Source organism: Molothrus aeneus, unplaced genomic scaffold (genome assembly GCF_037042795.1).
Source record: "Molothrus aeneus isolate 106 unplaced genomic scaffold, BPBGC_Maene_1.0 scaffold_19a, whole genome shotgun sequence".
NCBI lineage: Eukaryota > Metazoa > Chordata > Aves > Passeriformes > Icteridae > Molothrus > Molothrus aeneus.
In genome coordinates this window covers 1,664,426-1,683,759 of record NW_027098863.1, presented here as the reverse complement: position 1 = coordinate 1,683,759, position 19,334 = coordinate 1,664,426, and the positions used below count along the sequence as shown (strand labels likewise).

The window sequence follows — 19,334 nt, the reverse complement described above, 5'->3', positions numbered from 1 at the left end:
TATTTTCAAAGAAGAAATTAAAATCAATCATGAGGTGGATCATTAAAAATTTTCCAGAGGCCTTTCCTGATGAAATCCATACCACTGAATTTTGGGACTCAGTGAGAGTTAAACTGTACAACCTTTCAATCAAAAGGGACTCCATTGCACCCTGCATGCTCCCCATCTTCCACACCATCCTTGAGACCCTTCACCAGCAAGCAGTGTGCCTAAAACTTAATCCGTTGGTCACTGCTAACTCAGGACCTCCCCTCAAACCTGCCTTTCTCAGACCTTCCACGATGGTCCAAGATGGCAATGGCTACGCTGTCTTGGAGCATCAAGCCCTGGAGACACAAGACGGAAGGAGCCCGAATGGGGCACAGGAGCCCAACCATCCTCCCTCCATCTTGGCTCCTCCACTTCCTGCTACCACAGCCTTCTCTTCCGCCCTGAACGAACCTCCAGACTCCACCCCCACAACTGCGGGTCACGCCCCCACTTTCAATCATCCTCTCCACCCTGGGCAATGCCTCCAGTTAAGGAAGGAGACTGGCAAATAACCTCAAAACTTCTCATTGTCCCCGTATGAAAGAAGGGGGCAGAATCCCAGGTGTCAGCCATTGCTTTACGGGGAAATCAAGGATCTGTGTAGGGCAGCTAAAGACCATAGGAAGGACTTACCTTGTTTCAATGGCCTAATGAGGGCCATGCTTACAGCACATGTCTTAACCCCCTATGATTTAAAATATATTATGACCATGTTGTTGTCACCTACAGAATACACCCTGTGGGAAGGGGGATGGAAGTGTTTACTAAATCAATTAATAGCAGACTATGCTAATAATGAGGCAAGGGCAGAATTGACAATCAACCATCCAGCTGGAGAAGGACAACACAGCCTACCAGAGGAACAAGCAGCAGGTATCCCCAGAGAAGTATTGGATGATATCAAAGAGATGGCTTTGAAAGCTTTAATCCAGGTGTCAGATGGTAGCACCCCCAATTTGGACTACCTTGGGTGGCTGCAGCTAAAGCTTTAGGACAATCAGACCATCCTGGGTGCCTGTTAAGTAAGCAAACCAATGCTGCCTCCCTCACATTGAGTGGCTGCTCTAGAACATAGAGACCATCAGACACGCCACCTTGCAGAACAGCGATAGAGTTTTTACTCGGGCCACATGGGCATGGCTGTGTAGACTCTGAGGGCATGTGCTGCATGAACCTCTCCAGCCACAGCGAGTCAATCCACAAGAGCATTCAGGTACTGAAGGAAGGGTTCAAGAAGCTTCAAGTGGAAAACAAAGACTGGTTCAATAAACTCTTCCAATGCAAGGAACTAAAGGGTTGGATGATGTCTACTAAAACGAGACTATTAATTCTCTTAGTGGTTGTTGTTGTATTGTTAATTGTCCCATGTTTGTTTGGATGCTTTTAGAAAGTCTTACAAAATTCTTTCAGTTCCATCTTTGTGTTAAAACAGAAAGGGGGAAGATACCCAACACAGGCTCCTCATGGACTCCTTGGAAGAGAGAACTGGAGGCCAGGATGGCACAAAAACCACTCAGAGACTCAGTTTGGAAAGGAAAATCCTTAGAAGTACTAAAAAGAATCCTTAAATCCATAAAGTACCTTAAAAACCTTGAGTATCTCAAGGCATTAATGAGCCCCACTGAGTGTCAGTACAAAGCTCTCCAGGGACTCGTTAAAGCAGATAATTGGGGCCATGATTGCACAAACCTCTCACAGAGTCTGGATCAAAAGGGAAACACCAAGTACCTTGAAATAACTGAAGTACCCTGAAGTATTAATGAGCCCACTAAGTGTTGTTACTGACAGAGCCTCTCCAGGGATTAATTACAGCAGATAATTGGAGGCCATGATTGCACAAACCTCTCAGAGACTCCAAGGCAAAAGGCAAACCCAAAGTCCTTTGAAAAACCTGCAGTCCCTGCAGGGAGCATGAAGGAGCCCCCAGGGCCATTGCTGAGCAAGGCTCCCCAGGGACTCCTTGCAGCAGATCATGGGGGCCACTGGGATGTGGGCTAGGGGGGGATGCTGAGGGCAGGACAAGGGGCTGACAGTGCCCAGCCTGGCTGGGGCTGTGCCAGGAGGCCCCAGGGCCTCAGGACAAGGTGTCTCCTCCCAGCCCTTGGTGGAATAGACCCTGCTGTGCCCCAGGGCACCCAGACTTGGCTTCTCTTTGTCCCCACCTGTCATCACTGCCTGCAGTTCTCTGCTCTGCCTGGGGCCTGGGGACACTTGCTCAGTCGTGTCCCTCTCTGGGACCCATTAAAAGTCCAAGAAAGTTTGGAGTGTGGTTCTGCCTTGGAGTTCTGGAGAGGTTTCTTCAGCTCCCTCTCAGGGACTGATGTTCAGGGCCTGAGCACAAAGCCCCAGAGGCTGATTAAAGTCCTTGTGCTGTGTCTGTGCTGCTGAGCTGGGCTGGGCTCCTGGCCCAGAGGCAGCTCCTGGTCACCAAGAAGAGCTTCAAAAGCACATTTCTCTTGATGAGCAGCTCTTCTGCCAGCCCAGCAGGGCTGGGGCACTGCCTGCAGCCAGCCCGGGCACAGCACAGAGGCACAGAGAGCTTCAATCAGTCAGGGCTGGGAAGGGGCTGAGAAGTGCCTGGGGCACAATCACTGCCAGCCCTTGGCACAGGAACCTCTGGCTGCAGGACAATGCAGCTGCAGCTCCTGGAGCCATCTCCTGCAGCTGGAACATGCCAATGCCTGCAGAGCCTGTGAGTACATTCTCTGATTGTCTCTTGTGCAGAGCAGCCAGGGGTGCCCAGGGCTGTCCTGCAGAGCAGGGTCCTGCAGCCCAGGGCACTGTGCTGGGGCAGGGACTCTGCTGCCTGCCAGGGACAGCTCTCAGCCAGCCCTGGCAGCTGCTCCCAGCGCTGGGGAGAAGCTCTGGGGGGAAGGAGCCACCCTGAGCAGGGCAGGGGCTGCTGCTGAGAGGGGCTGGGTGGGGCAGGGCTGCTCCCAGCTCCAGACCAGCCTGGGCACAGCTCCGCAGGGCACTTCCCAAAGAAGGTAAGCCTAGGATTGCTGTAAAGATCAGGAGCTTTCCTGAGAGTGTTTTCAATTTCCTGCTTGAAGAAGGATGGGAACCTTGGGGGTGATGACAAAAAGATTTTTTTTATTTTATACAATTTTCATATATTTGTAGCTCTACAAATTACTATTACATAGTTATAAATCTATATTCCTTTTTTAAGTCTATTAAACTCTTAATGAACTCTATTACTATTATATACATCAATAACTATAATCCTTTATTAACTTTATTATTTTCCCTAACCTTTGTCTTTGATTTTAGAAAAATAAGGTGACTGTCTAAATGCATTCCTGAAATATATATAGCATACAATACATATAGTATCCTGTATAGTTTTATTATCAGGAAGAGGACCTACAAGAAGACCATTTTGATTTTTGACCAGAATGTGAGCAGTCATAACAAAAAGTGAAGGCAAAGAAGCCCTTGGACCTACTCCAATGGATTGAGCCAGGGGCATGTAACTGAGGTAAGTGAATCTCCTATTGGATGTTCCTGTTAAATATCCTAATTAATCAACCTTAATAAATTGTTGAAATCAGGGACCAAGTGTGCCCCATCCCCACTGGGACACCTGGAAGCTTCCAATTATTATCTGGTTTTTCCTTTAGTGTTCTAACACTGTTGCAAGGGTTTTTTCTCTTTGGATTATAGACAACAAGGGGATGAGAGAAGCAGAACAGGAATTGTAATCCCAGAATCACAGAATATTGTGAGTTGAAAGGGACACACAGGATCATCAAAGGAATGTTTGATCTTTTACAGGGACTGCAGAACTGTAAATTAAGTTGATCAGTCTCTCTGCTGGGAGCCTCCCAAAGGGCCCTCAGCCACTCCTCAGCCCTGCACAGCAGCAGCATCACCTTTGCAGGGCCCAGCAGGGCTCTCCTGAGCTGCCCTTGCCCAGCTGCACACAGAGCCTGCCCCAGCCAGGGCCCTGCACACAGGCAGGTTTCTGTAGGGCCCCAGCCAGGGCACACAGGCTGGGATGGGCTCTGTGAGCGCTGGCAGGGACAAGGCTCCTCTCAGGAGGGAATGTCCAGGCCCAGGGAGATGCTCAGGGAAGGAGAGGGGGCTGGAGAGAGCAGGGCTGGGGCAGGAGGGCACTGTTGGTGTGTGGGAGGTGCCGGGCACAGCTGGGCACGGGAACACTGTCCTGAGTGCCCGGCTGTCTCTGCCCTGCCCTCTCAGGCACAGCACCACAACATCTGCTCTGGGTTCTGCACTGCCCTGACATTGGCACTGTTATCTGCTGCTCTCAGGGAGGCTCTGGCATCTGCAGCAGCTGAGTCAGGCACTGCCCTTGGCATTCCTGCCAGGCAGGGATGTCCATGGGAATGGGGTGTCCAAGCTTCCCTGGCACCTGTGGGGCTGTGGGCAAAGCAGTCCATGGCAAAGGGGAATGAGCTGAGCCCCCTCCCTGAGATCCCATCATGGGCACAGCCAGGAATCTCCTTGCTGTGCCCTGCCAGGCTCTGAGCTGCCCTCCTGGGTGCAAATCTGTGCCAGAGCCTCTGGGAGTTCCTGAATGTCCTACGGGCAAGGGCAGAGCTGCCACAGCTGAGGAAATGCTGCTGGGTTTGCCCAGGGAGCCGTGAGTGTCCTTGGCACAAGGGGGTGCTGAGACCTTGCCCAGAGACCTTGAGAGAGGGTGAAACATTCAGGGATCCCTCTGCTCTGGGCAGGGTCTGGTTTAGCCCAGGGTGACCCAGGAGTGTGATTGTGCTCTGATTGCAGCCAAAGGTTTTCCCACTGCAGGTAGAAGGGTGAGTGTGTCCCAGCTGTAGGCATTGTCTACAGGGAATAGCCCAGGTTTGGCTCAAAGCAGCCTCTGCTGACTTGTCACTGTCCTTTCTCCATGAACAGGTGCCCACGTGCAGCCCCAGCAAATGTCCAACAGCAGCTGCATCAGGCACTTCCTCCTGCTGGCATTGGCAGACACGCGGCAGCTGCAGCTCCTGCACTTCTGCCTCTTGCTGGGCATCTCCCTGGCTGCCCTCCTGGGCAACGGCTTCATCATCAGCGCCGTAGCCTGCGGCCACCACCTGCACGCCCATGTTCTTCTTCCTGCTCAACCTGGCCCTCAGCGACCTGGGCTCCATCTGCACCACTGTCCCCAAAGCCATGCACAATTCCCTCTGGGACACCAGGAACATCTCCTACACTGGATGTGCTGCACAGCTCTTTTTTTTTTGCCTTTTTCATCTCAGCAGAGTATTTCCTCCTGACCATCATGTGCTACGACCGCTACGTATCCATCTGCAAACCCCTGCACTACGGGACCCTCCTGGGCAGCAGAGCTTGTGCCCACATGGCAGCAGCTGCCTGGGCCAGTGCCTTTCTCACTGCTCTCATGCACACGGCCAATACATTTTCCCTGCCCCTGTGCCATGGCAATGCCCTGGGCCAGTTCTTCTGTGAAATCCCACAGATCCTCAAGCTCTCCTGCTCACACTCCAACCTCAGGAAATTGGGATTTCTTGTGTTTTCCATCTGCTTAGCTCTTGGTTGTTTTGTGTTCATTGTTTTCTCCTATGTGCAGATCTTCAGGGCTGTGCTGAGGATCCCCTCTGAGCAGGGACGGCACAAAGCCTTTTCCACCTGCCTCCCTCACCTGGCTGTGGTCTCCCTGTTCCTCAGCACTGCAGCGTTTGCTCACCTGAAGCCCCCCTCCATATCTTTGCCATCCCTGGATCTGGCCCTGTCAGTTCTGTACTCAGTGGTGCCTTCAGCCCTGAACCCCCTCATCTACAGCCTGAGGAACCAGGAGCTCAAGGCTGCAGTGTGGAGACTGATGACTGCATGATTTCAGAAACATTAAACTGCTAAAATTCATCTTTCATACTTCTTGTTGGTTTCATTTTGGAAGTTCTTTTTATTTTTTTTACTTTTTCATATTATCTACAAATAAATGTCATTGTGCCATTGGTCATTTTGTTTCACTCCACCTTCCCTGTGGCCACACACTGTGCCAATGCAGGGCAGCGCTCTTGGTGGCTTTAAATGAACTAAAGGATCTCCCAGCAGAGTTTTCTGCAGAGATGCCCTTGTGTTGCCTTCTCTGGAGCTGCAGCAGCAATGTCTGTGTGCAGAGCTGGGGCAGATCAGTGCTGGCCCAGCAGCTGTGCCCAGCAGCAGCAGCAGCACTTGGTGTTGCCAGTGCTACTGCCATGGCCCTGCCCCGCTGCCCTGGTGGCCCTGGTGTTGCTGCAGGGCCTGAGTGCTCTCGGGGCCGGGCACAGCCCTGGGGGTGGCAGTGCCGGGGCTGCAGCAGGGACAGGCCATGGGCACTGCTGGGGCAGCGCTGACGCCTCAGGCCAGGGCCTGGGGGCTCCAGGCTCCTTGCCCAGGCTCTCTCAAGAACACGGCCAGGTAAAGGCTCAGCACAGAAACCCCCGTGAGCAGCCCCAGGCTGGCCGTGGGCAGGCTGGGGGCAAACAGCATGGCTGGGGCTCTGCAAGGGCCCTGGGGCAGACGGGAAGGAGCAGCAGAGCAGGGGCTGATCCATGCCCAGTGCGCTGCACAGCCCAGGGCAGCGTCCCAGAGCATCCTCATGCAGCTGCCAACAACATCCCGCCTCTGCAGCCCTGGCCTCTTCCCCAGCTCACACAGGTGCCCCATCCTTGCAGGCACAGACACGGCAGCACTGCCTCAGCAGCCCCTGTTTGCATTGCACACAGCAGGGGCAGCACCCCCATGCTGTTGCTGTGGGGACATGAACCTGAGGGAGCACAAATGCCATCAGCCCCTGGGGCCAGCAAGGGCTGCGGGACAGCAGGGAAACCACTCAGCTTTGTCCTGGCCTCTGCAGTCAGCCAGAAAGTTTGTTCCCATCAGCTGGGAGTTTCCTGTGCCACTGCAGATGCTGTTGCTCAGAGCCAGGGCAGCCAAACTGCCCCGAGCATTTCCTTGGCTTCACCTTTGCTTTCTTTATACTTCTGGTATAAATTTCTTCCTCCTATTGCCCATCCCTGTTCCCTCCCCTGCAAACAGCCCGTTCCTGTTTGCCCTTTCCTTCTGGCCCCACTCCCCATTGCAGTTCCTGACTTCACACCATAAGAATGTCCCTTGGTCTTCTTGCCCACCTGGGCACACTGCTGCCTCATGTCCAGCCTGCTGTCCATCAGTCCCTGCAGGTCCCTTTCTGCCTGGCTGCTCTCCAGCCACTCTGTCCCCAGCCTGTAGTGCTGCAGGGGTTGTTGTGGCCAAAGTGCAGGACCTGGCACTTGGACCTGTTAAACCTCACCTTGTTGGATTTGGGCCCTGGATCCAGCCTGTCCAGGGCCCTGTGCAGAGACCTCCTACCCTCCAGCAGATGCACACTCCCAGACAACTTGGTGTCACCAGGGTTCCATGAGACCCCAGAGTGTCCCAATGGTCTCCATGATCCATGAGGCCTCCCAGTGTCACAATGTCCCTTTGGTTCCATGGGATCCCTTGGTGTCACAAAGTCCCTTGGGCCCCCAAGGCCCTGCAGTGTCACAGTGGATCCTTGCTTCCATGAGGTCTGGCAGTGCAGTAATGCTCTCCTTGGTTCCACAGTGTCATAATGGCCAATGGCCTCTTGGTCCCAAGGGCCACCATGGGGTCAAACATGTTTCCTTCATTCCAGGAGTCCCTGAGGTCCAGCACTGGCCCCTTGGTTCCATGGGGCCCTGCAGTGTCACAATGGCCCCATCGTGACACCAGGTCCTGCTCTGTCACAATGCTCTGCATGGTTCCACAAGGCCCTGCAGGGTCACAGTGGCCTCTTGGTTCCAGGAGGCCTCAGAGTTCCACAATGAATTCCTTGGTGCTGCAGTGTCACAATGGAGCCCTGGTGACACAAGATCCTGCAGTGTCACCAGGGACCCTTGGTTCCATGGGACACCACAGTGTCACAATTGTTCCCTCAGTTCCCAGAGTCCTTGCAATGGAGCAATGGCCCCTTGATTCCATTGTCCCCAGGCTCTCCCAAGGGTCTCCTTTGTTCCACAGAGGCACAATGGCCCCTTGATTCCACAAGGGCCTGCAGGGTCACAGTGGCCTCTGTGGTTCCAGCAGGACCCAGGCTGTCACCATGGACTCCTTGCTTCCATTCAGCCCCACAGTGTCACCCTGGCCCCTTGGCTCTGTGCTGCCATGTCGTACACAGTGTCACCATGGTCCTCTTGGTGCCACCAGGCCCCGCAGTGTCACAGTGGCCCCTTGCTTCCCCAGGGCCCTGCAGTGTCACAATCATCAGAGAATCAACCAGGCTGGAAATGAACTTGGAGAGCATAGTGTCTAACCTGGGACCCAACACCGCCTTGTCACCCAGACCATGGCACTGAGTGCCACATCCAGTCTTTCCTTAAACACTTCCAGGGACAGTGACTCACCCACCTCCCTGGGCAGCCCATTCCAATGCCCAATCACCCTTTGTGTGGAGAATATTTCCAATGTCCTGTCTAAATGTCCCCTCATGCAGCTGAAGGCTGTGTCCTCTTGTCCTGTCCCTGTTCCCTGGGAGAAGAGCCTGACCCCCACCTGGCTGCACCCTCCTGTCAGGGAGTTGTAGAGAGTGATGAGGTCTCCCCTGAGCCTCCTCTTCTCCAGGATAAACAACCCCAGCTCCCTCAGCCGCTCCTCACTGGACTTGTGTTCCAGACCCCTCCCAGCCTTGTTGCCCTTCTCTGGACATGCTCCAGCCCCTCCATGTCCTTCCTAAATTGGGGGGCCAAGAACTGGACACAGCACTCGAGGTGCTGCCCAACCAGTGCCCAGCACAGGGGAAGAATCACTGCCCTTCTCCTGCTGGCCACACCATTCCTGATCCATAGGAGTGCCAGGGGTTGGATGAGGGAAATGGTTGAGAGGGGGTTGGGGACAAAGTTTCATGTGTTATCAGCCATGAAGGGTCTTGATCTGTATATATCTCTTTAGAGTGCATTAGAAGGTACTGGGGGTCAATATCAGTTGGACATTGCTGATACCAAGCTATAAACAGGAAAAGAATACAGGACAAAACTGTTCTCTCTGCATTGTTTTCAATACAATATATTCACATCAAATAAACTACTGAAATCCCTTTACTTAACCAGAGAAGAATTGAACATTTAAATGATTCCCAGGGGCTTTTCTTGTTCTGCTGTTTTGAACACATGTGTATGAGACTTTTTCAGTGAATTCCTGAACTGAAGAGCTCAAGAAAGAAGAAGTCTCCAGAGCACTAAAATCCATCAGCAGCCTGCAAGTGGCTGAGGATCAATCCCCATCAGATCAGCAATGAACAGAAATGGGCACAGCTTTGTGGCTGCTGTCCCAGCTTTGGCATGGGCCCTGGGCCTGGAGCAGGAGCAGCTCTTGAGGGCCCCAAGGCCGGGGCTCTTGTGCTGCCCTGGGCAGATGGGATGGCAGCAGGGGCTGCAGAGCTCTCAGCACCTCAGCCCCAGGGGAGCAGGGCAGCCAGGGAGCCTCCTTTGGCCTTGGCCAAGCACCTTCCCCCATGGCTGGGGCTGAGTCCTGTGGCAGCTGCAGCTGCTGCTGTGCCCTTGGCAGGGGCTGAGGCCATGGGGCCAGTGCCCAGAGCAGCCTGGGCTGAGCAGAGCTGTGGGGCCAGAGCCGGCTGGGCTGGGCTGGGCTCAGAGAGGCCCTTGGTGCTGCCCAGAGCTCAGGGCAGCTGGCAGAGCTTGCAGGGAGCTGGGCTGGGCTCAGAGAGCCTGGCCCAGAAACCATCAGTGTCCATCTCAGCCTGGCTGAGCGTGCAGGGGCAGGACTCAGGCCAGGCCTTGCGGGGCAGGGCCAGCGCCTGTGCAAGGCATTGCAAACAGGCAAGTGGCCCAGAGAGGAGGCTGCTCCGTGCCCTTTGTGGCATGGACAGAGCAGGGAGGGGGCCCAGGACATTTGTCAGGGCCAGCCTCTGTGGCCAGGCCTTGGCAGCCCTGGCTGCTGAGCCCAGCTTTGGCCTGGGCTGAGTTTGGCTGTGGCCCAGCTCCATCCTCCTGCGGGGCTCAGGGCCTGTTCCCGGCCATGGTCAGCCCTGGCTGGCCTCTCTGCTGGCCCAGAGGCTGGCAGAGCCCGGGGCAGGGCTGTCTGTGCAGCCCCACAGGTGCCAGGGGCTCTGCAGGAGGTGGCAGAGGCTGCCCAGCAGGGAGGCCATGGGGCACAGAGCCCCAAGGCTGCTGTGGGCACCACGGCACATGGGCCGTTCCCAGCCGCAATGCTCCTGGCCTGGGCTGGGCCTGCACAGGGGCTGGGCCACCATGGCTGGGCCAGCACAGGGCCACAAAGGGGCCACGCAGCCGCTGCCGGGGCTGACAGCAAGGCCAGGCACACACACTAGCAATTGCTGAGCATGGCCTTTGCTGGCCAGGCCTGACTGTGCCAAAGGCAGAGCTCAGCTGCCCTTGGGGGCTGCAGCAACACTCCAGAGCCCAAAGAGCCTCCATGGCTGGGCTGGAGACCAAGGCTGCAGGAGGGAAATGCAGGGCTGCTGCGGGATGGGGAGGCCATTGAATTCCAGCACACACCTCAGCTCTCTGATGATCCCGGCACCATGCTGGGCCCTGTTTCAGACTGGAGCAGAGCAGATGTTGATGGGACAGGAGCCCTGTGGGGCTGTCAGGGACCTGCAGCTTGCAGGGTGCTCTGCTCTCCCTCAGGTGCTCTGGGAGAGATCCAATCCCAGCTGGGCACCTCAGGGCACAAGTGGCACTGCCTGTTCATGAGCACACAGCTGATGTCTGCCTTGAAAGGGGCACAGTTTTTAATAACTCTTAATTTCATAATATGCAATGATATCATTATTATCTGGGTTATTTGAGTCCTTTTAAGAAATGGCAATGTTTTCCCATCAGAAAAGGGGGTCTCCTGGAAGGATTCTGATGGTAGGGGAAGAAACACTGATCTTTCCATCAACTTGTGTCACCAATATTCAGTCTATTATTTAACATCTCTTTTCCATTCAGGTGTTTCCATCTGTCCTGGTTAAATTGCCATGTCTAAGTACATCTCTTCACTAGACCAGATGGATCTATGACTTTTTCATTGCTCCCAGATTTCCTCCTCCAGGTGTTCTCTGGTCATTCAAGTGCCTCTCAACTGACTGGTTTCATGCTTTGACCTCCAGGGAGTTGCCCAATTTTCTGATGTTCAAATAAATATGACATTAGTAAACATCCCAATTGACTTTATATCTGTCACAGAATTACTTTTTCTTATGTCTCTGTCTAAAAGTGTTCCAGTACAGAAATCCCCTGGGGATCTGGCCATGTCAGATGCATCTGGGACATCTCAGAGAGCTGAGGGAAGAGCTGTGATGGTTATTAAACTGTCCAAATGTTCAACTTGTGTTTGTTGGCAAGAAACCTTTCTGTGCCTCTGAGTGTCACCAGGCCCTGAGCCCAAAGGACACAAACCTGATGAGTTGTGGTTCCCACTGCAGGGGCTGCACTCGGACCTTGGCTCTGCACAGGAGAGCTCTTCATCCCCTTTCTCTCTTTTGCTCCCTCTGGGCAAGGAGAGAGTTCCTGACTTCAGCCTGTGACTCGTGTGTGCAAAGGGCAAATCTGGGCAGAATCGGGGCAGGGTGGGTTTGGGGAGCTTTGGGATCTGTGCTGGGCACAGAAGGTGTTTTCCATTGCTCTGAGACTGTCTGCTGTGCAAAGTGGATATAATATCCAGCAGAGGAATGACTATGGCATTTGATGGAGCTGTACCTTCCCTTGGCTTTGCTGGCTGACAAGAAATGAACATCCCTCTGTGTCTCAGGCAGCTCCTTCTCCAAGGAAAGCAGGTGGGAGTTGGAGCCAAGGAGCTGAAAGCTGCAGGTGCAGCCTGGGCTGGAGGGAGCTCAGATTTGCACAAGGCTGCTCTGAGTGGCAGGGCTTGGATGGGGGAAATGGTGGGGTGGGGGTAGGGACAGAGTCTGATTGATTGTCATCCATGAAGGGTCTTGATTTCCATATCTATTCAAACTGCATGAGGAGGTACTTGGATTCAGTGTCAATTGGAGACTAGCTATATGAATATATTAAGAGGAAAACAAAACTAAACAGGACCTAAAAAATATTTTCTGGCTGTCTTTTTAAATAGAACACATTCAGTTTGAATACACTACTGAAATTATTCCCAGAGGCTTGGCTTGTTAAGGTGTTCTGAATGTTAATGCCCCCTGGGATACTGAATTCCTGCACTGAAGAGCTGAAGGCTGAACAAGCCTCTGGAGCAGTGAAATTCAGCAGCAGCCTCCAAGTTGCTGAGGATGTCAGCAGCCCCCACTGAGGCCATCCCTGCCCAGAGACCGTGGGGGAATGGGCAGACAAGGAGAGCGTCCCTGGGGCTGGGGCAGCACAACTCAGAGGCACCAGCGGCTCCAGCTGGGCAATGGAGTGTGGAATGTGGCTGGGAAAGCCCTGCCTGGGCTGGGCCAAGCAGGACACACAAGCCCTGACCCCCATCCCCCAAACAATTCTCCCAAGGAGACAATTAAAAGGAATTACAATTGTTTTTGTTCTTTCAGTTGGACTCCCTGGAGAAATACCAACAAGAGATTCTCAGGAGCTCAAAAGAACTAAACAGCCTTTACTGGTGACTTTAGAAAATCAGAGAAATTTTGGGAAAGGATTTTTTATGACATTGTAGTTGTTTTGGTTTGTTAATTTAAATTTTTTCTAATCTTGAGATTTCTTAATTAATGTATTTATGAATGTGGTGGGTTTTAATGTCGGTTAAGTATTTATGTATTTATTTTGTTGTGAGATAGGATCAGCAGAAAGGTAAAGTTGGCTTAAAATTCCAAAAGGGTTTAAAGAAAATTTTATTAAAAGTAACTAAAAGAAAAAAAGTTGTAAGAATGAAAATAAACTCTTTACAACACTTTATTTTTCTTTACAAATTTCCTTTTTATGACAATGTAAAGAAACTAAATCTAAAATTTCTAGTTTGATTACTATTTCTAGATTAGTCTTTTTTTAGTTGACTTAGGGAGAGAAGTTTTTCTTGTTAAGGTCATGGTGATTTTTTTACAAGAGGAAAAAAATAGGAATTTGTGGTTCTTAATTTTGTCATGGATCACAGTTGTCTGGGGAACTTTGTTATTCTGAAGTTGGTTTTTGTGCTACAAGCTTTTTCACAGCTTGTTGATGGGCCATGTTGACTTAAGAGGTATTGTTTTAAAGATGAATTCTTTAAAGATAAAAGTTTTTATTATTTACTTTACAAATTATTTTTATCTCTGGGAATAGAGATCTTCTCTTGGAGATACTGGATTACTTTTTTTTTCCCTGTTTAAGCATTTTATGAAATTACAGTTATTTTAACATTTACTTATTTTAGTATGGAGGTTTTTCTTTGATAATAATCTGAATTTTTAAAAATTTTTTTTGTGTTATAAAGAAAAAGAGTTTTTTCTTTATAGTTTATAAGAAGATTGTAGTTTTAAGAGTAACATATTTTTTATTCTTTTTTATTTAGGATTTAATTTCTTCTTTACTTACTTTGATGGTTTTATATTGGTTTTTTATAGACTTGTATTTTGTTTTTTTTCTTTTACTCATGGGAGGATTGAAGTATTGAAAGAATTAACACCTGACCTGCTGGCATCGTGTGATGGAAGTCGTGGTTGGGTTGTGTAAAATTGGTTTTATGGCTGATTTTAGGTTTTTTTGTGTTTAAGTTGTAGGGTTATTTTGTATGGTTGTAGGTTGTAGGGGTTTTGTTTTGAGTTGTGTTGCGGGGTGGGGACTTGATGGTAAGATTTTAATGGCTGTGGCTGGGTTTGTTCTGGTTGGGGTTTTGTAGCCTCTTTTGTTTTCCTGTTTGGGAGTTGATGGGGTTTGGTTTGGTCAGAATGGGGCTGATGGGGGTGGGGGGGCGTGGCCCGGGGAAGGGGAAGGGGCTCAGCCCATGGCAGGGTTGCTTGGTTTGGTTTGGTTTGGTTTGGTTTGGTTTGGTTTGGTTCAGATGGGGGCCAGGGCCAGGGCCCACTGCTTCTTTGTTGACTGGGAAAGAAAGAGGAGGTTGCTGGGTTTTTTCGTCTTTAACATTTGTGTTTCACAGAGGCATGCTCGCTACCTTAGTGGTCTAACAGATTGTCAGTGACACAAAGAGTTTGTATTACGTTTTAAAATTCTTCTCATATCAAACTATGACAAACATTCAACCAACAAAAACACTTTTTAAAACATTGACTTGGCCCATTCAACTTCACAAACTCTAAGCCTGTTCAATTTCATGTTAATCAAAATTTACAGGAGCACAGAAATAGAAGAAGACACAGAAAGAGAGAAAGACATAAAAGATACAGAGAAGCACACACACAGCTACCAACTCCTGGATTCCAGCGGTGTTCAGATGGACATTCCAAGAGGAGGCAGGGTCAAGATGTGTGCTTGCCTTGTGGTCAGCCTTCAATACCCCTTGGTCTCCCTGGGCCCTTCCCCCAGGTGGGGCTTGGGCTCATTTGGTCCCTCAGGAGCTGGGCTGGGGCTGCAGAGGTGGCTGTGGAGCATTGCCTGTGCTGTGCCAGGGACTGGCAGCCACTGCTGGGCTGGGATAGAGGCTCTGGGGGGATTGGGGTTCCAGGGCAGGGCAGGGCTGGGGTTCCAGGGCAGGGCAAGGCTGGACCTGACCCTTCCTCCCCCGCACACAAAATGTTTTGAGCCGACAATCTCCGCCAGTCTGTCACAATAGGGAATGTTGGAGGTGCAATCCAAATTCTACTTATGGGTGCCTGGAGGAGAACAGTTCTTTCCTATAGGAAGGAAAGCAGAGAGTCCCAGTGTTTGGATGGCAGGTGAGAGCCTCACTAGGCCAAGGTCTTGCAGACTTGTCAGTAATGGCAGATTTTGTCTGGGAGCAGTTGTTGGATTTAGGGAAGGTGGAACCCAGTCTTGGCCATGGATGCCTGGAAAAGCGAGATAGTTCTTTTATATAGGAAGGAAAGCACACAGCATTCTGCAGTGTTTAAGGGACAGATGGGAGGTGACCCTTGTGAAACCATTCCAGCCAGACTTGTCCTGGCAATACTCCTATGGGAACAATCACTGGATATAAGGAAATTTGGAGGTGAAATCCTAATTCTGGCCATGGGTGCCTGGTGAAGAAGGAGAGTTCTTTTCCCTTGGGAAGGAAAGCACGGAATACCAGTGCTTCAGCAGCAGATGAGAAGAGACCTTCAACATGCCAAGGTCAGCTGGACCAGTCAGGTGGCCCCTGGGGGGCCAAACCAGCCAAACCTGTTCCATGTTCTTTTGGTTTTATGGCGCCCCATAGTGTCACAATGGCTCCTTGGACCCATGGGGCTCTGCAGTGTCATAATGGTGACTTGATTCCATGGGGTCCAGCTGTGTCACAATAGACCCTTCTTTCGATTGGGTTCCACAGTGTCACAGTGGCCCCAAGGTTTCATAAGGCCCCACAGTATCGCAACGGTTCTCTTGGTTCTGTGGGGACTCCCAGGGTCACAGTGGTCTCACTGATTCCATGAGGCCTCACAGTGTCACAATGCTTTGCTTATTCCATGAGGACCCACAGTGTCACAGTGGCCCCTTGGTGTCACAGGGCCCCACAGTGTCACAATGGTCCCTTGGTCTCACAGGGCCCCACAGTGTCACAATGGTCCCTTGGTGTCACAGGGCCCTGTGCTGCTGCATTCCCCCCCTCCCCTTCTCAGGCCGCCCTGCCAGCTGAGAAATGCTCCTTGGGGCTCGGCCTTGGCCAACAGCCCCTGGGCTCAGCTCCCCTGCAGCTCATCACAAACACTGTCTGCTCCAGGCACTGCTGCTGCCCAACCAGCTCCTGCTTTCTGTAGAAGCAGCCCTGGGAACTGGTTTTGTTCCCTCAGTGGCACAACATCCCTGTTCTCACACTGCCAAAGAAAGCTGTTGGTGCCAAGTGTGGCCAGGATGAACCATTGCTGGGACTGAAGCCCCTCTCTTGGGGCCCTGCAAACAGCGCTCCAAAAGGAGCCCTTGGAGCTCTCCTGGGCCAGCAACTCCCTCTGAGTGGGGCCTCTCCCAGCCGGGAACTCTCCCGTTTGCTGCACTCGGGGATCCCCAACAACAACGGAGCCTGGGCCGATCCCCCCACTCCTCCAGGCTCAACCCTTCACCCGCTGGGGAGATGCCAAAGGATCCACAGGGAGCATTTCCTGCCCTCAGGGGAATTTCTCCCAGGTGCCTTGCACTGACTCTTTGTGTCTGTGTGCACACAGGAGTGCCTGTGCTGGGGAAATGTGGCAGAAATGCTGCTCTCTGAGGGGTTTGAGTGCCTTGGATAACTGAGTCAGTCAGGCCTGTACGTAAGGTTAAGTCACAAGGTCTAAGTGAAGTTAAATGCTACTAAGAGTTGTTCTTTTGCTAAGTTGTTTAATATAAGTTATAAGCGGAGTTAAATACAGTTAAATGTTATTCCTCTGTTAAATTGCAAAGTCATAGGTTAAAACTTAGTTTAAATACTGTTAAGTGCTGTTCTTTTGATAAATTATGTAGTTGAAGGTATCAGTTAAGGTTATGTTAAGTCCTATAAAGTTTGAGCTCTGTTAAGCTTTTGGGCCATATTTCTTTTACCTTCACTGTCCTTGTGTCACACACACACACAGGGACAGTTCATGGTTCATTTCTGGTTTGATTGCCTGGATTTGGTTTGGTTTTGTTGTTGCTTTGTTTCCCTGGTGTGCCTGAAGTGTCCAGTCGGGATCAGAGTGACTCTTGCCAAGGAACTTTGTGCTGCTGTCGCTTAATATTAAATCTGGTTTTTGCGGATCCCTTGCTGGGGATTTTTTCAGCGCTCTCAAGGCCTCGTTGGTACCAGGGTGAAGGAGCCCTGGCCCAGGCTCTGGCCCTGGGGGACACGGGGACGCTGCCGGGGGGTCCCTGTCCCCCTGTGCCACCCCCAGGGCCCCGGCCCCCCGTCCCCGTGTCAGGCTCTGGGGTCGATCTCGTGGAACATCCTCTGGGGGAGGCTGCGGCGCCGGGGGCGGGGGGACCCAGGGGGACAGGGGACCCCACTGTGCACGAGCAGGGTTGGACTGCTCTGGGGGGAACTGTGAGGGGGGCCGGGGCAGAGTGACCTCCGCAGTGACCTCACACAGCCCCTGGGATGTCACACTGCCTCCTGTGATGTCACACAGCCATCTCTGTGATGTCACAGAGCCTGTGTGATGTCACACAGCCCCCTGTGATGTCACAGAGCCCTCTCTGTGATGTCACATTTCCCCTGTGCTGTCAGAGCTCACTCTGGGACATTACACAGCACCCTTGTGATATCACAGAGCAAACTCTGGGATTTCACCCTGGAATGTCATGCAGCTGCTCTGTGATGTCACAAAAGACCCTGGGATGTCAGAAAGCCACCATTTGATGTCAGAATCTGTTCTGTGATGTCACAGTCTGCTCTGTGATGTTACACAGCCACCCAGTGATGTCACAACCCACTCTTGGATGTCACAGAGCCACCCTCTATTATGGCAATATCTGCTCTGTGGCCTCATATTGTGATGTCACAGACAGCTGTGTGATGTCACAACCCACTAAGTGATGCCACAAAGCCCTCTCTGTGATGTCATACTGACACTCTGTAATGTCACAGCACACACTTTGACCTCACATCCCACTCTATGATGTCATACAGCCATGCCATGATGTCACAGCCTGCTCTGTTATGTCACAGAATCCCCTCTATGTAGCTGCTCAATGACCTCACACAACAAACCCTGTGATGTCATAGCCCAATCTGTGACCTCACACAACCCACTCTGTGCTGTCACACAGCCCCTTGCTGACATCACAGCTGCTCTGTGCCTCCATGACACAGCCACAGAGGTGCCCTCTCAGGCTTTGGTGCGCTCTTCATCAGTCAGTCCCCCAGAGAGGGCTCAAAAATTTCTCAGGAACTCAAACTTAAATTGAAACACTGAAGTTTCTTGTACTTTAAATAGATTCCTGTGAGGCACAAGAGTGACAAAGTGTCCCCAGGTTCCAGGTAGAGCAGAACCCTGGAGGCAGTGATGACAGCTGGGGACAAGCAAGGGAAAGGTGTCTCTTCTTGGCCCATGCACGCTCAGCCAGGCTGAGATGGACACTGATGGTTTCTGGGCCAGGCTCTCTGAGCCCAGCCCAGCTCCCTGCAAGCTCTGCCAGCTGCCCTGAGCTCTGGGCAGCACCAAGGGCCTCTCTGAGCCCAGCCCAGCCCAGCCAGCTCTGGCCTCACAGCTCTGCTCAGCCCAGGCTGCTCTGGGCACTGGCCCCACGGCCTCAGCCCCTGCCAAGGGCACAGCAGCAGCTGCAGCTGCCACAGGACTCAGCCCCAGCCATGGGGGAAGGTGCTTGGCCAAGGCCAAAGGAGGCTCCCTGGCTGCCCTGCTCCCCTGGGGCTGAGGTGCTGAGAGCTCTGCAGCCCCTGCTGCCATCCCATCTGCCCAGGGCAGCACAAGAGCCCCGGCCTTGGGGCCCTCAAGAGCTGCTCCTGCTCCAGGCCCAGGGCCCATGCCAAAGCTGGGACAGCAGCCACAAAGCTGTGCCCATTTCTGTTCATTGCTGCTCTGATGGGCATGGATCCTCAGCCACTTGGGGGTTGCTGATGAATTTTATAACTCCAGAGGCCTCTTCTTTCTTGAGCTCTTCAGTTCAGGAATTCACTGAAAAAGGCTCATAAACATTTGTTCTAAAGACCCAAACAAGAAAAGCCCCATTGAATAATTTTAGTTTTCAATTCTTCTGTGGTTAATTAGACACATTTCAGAAGTGTATTCAAAGTGAATCTGCTGTATTGAAAAAAAAAAGCAGAGAGAACTGTTTGTCCTGGTTTTTTTCTGTGTTTATAGTTTGGTATCAGCAATTTTCAATTGATATTGACCCCCAGCAACATCTAATGCAGTCTGAATAGATAAGATCAGGACCCTTCACGGCTGACAATTAATCAGACCCTCTCCCCACCATTTCCCTCATCCAACCCCTGGCACTCCTATGGATCAGGAATGGTGTGGCCAGCAGGACCATCACACTAGGATCTTTTCTCCTGAGAAGCTGGGAAGCTTCAGCTTTTCCATGTTTTGCTACTTTGGAATGCGATTTAGAGAATTGTTTACGCCCCAGGTGAAATTGTTCCTACTTGATGACCAATCACACATCCAGCCCATTTGGGACTCTGGTCAGTCACAAGATTTTATCATCATTCCATTCCTTTACTTCCTAGCCTTTGGATGAAATCCTTTCTTCTATTCTTTTAGTATGGTTTTAATATATCATTTTCTTTTAATATAATATATATCATAAAATAATAAATCAGCCTTATGAAACATGGAGTCAAGATTCTCATCTCTTCCCTCGTCC

The 19,334-nt window shown here is 51.6% G+C and overlaps 1 protein-coding gene across 1 annotated transcript; it reads left to right on the top strand.

The window, feature by feature from the left end:
* Nucleotides 1–5,097: 5,097 nt before the first annotated feature.
* On the top strand, nt 5,098–14,103 carry LOC136569713 (olfactory receptor 14J1-like; the record flags this gene model as incomplete). The annotated part of the gene is given in 4 exon segments (XM_066570073.1): nt 5,098–5,244; nt 5,246–5,826; nt 12,841–12,850; nt 14,062–14,103. Coding segments are annotated over 4 exon segments (780 nt in total), but the record flags the coding sequence as incomplete, so codon positions are not given.
* Nucleotides 14,104–19,334: the final 5,231 nt, after the last annotated feature.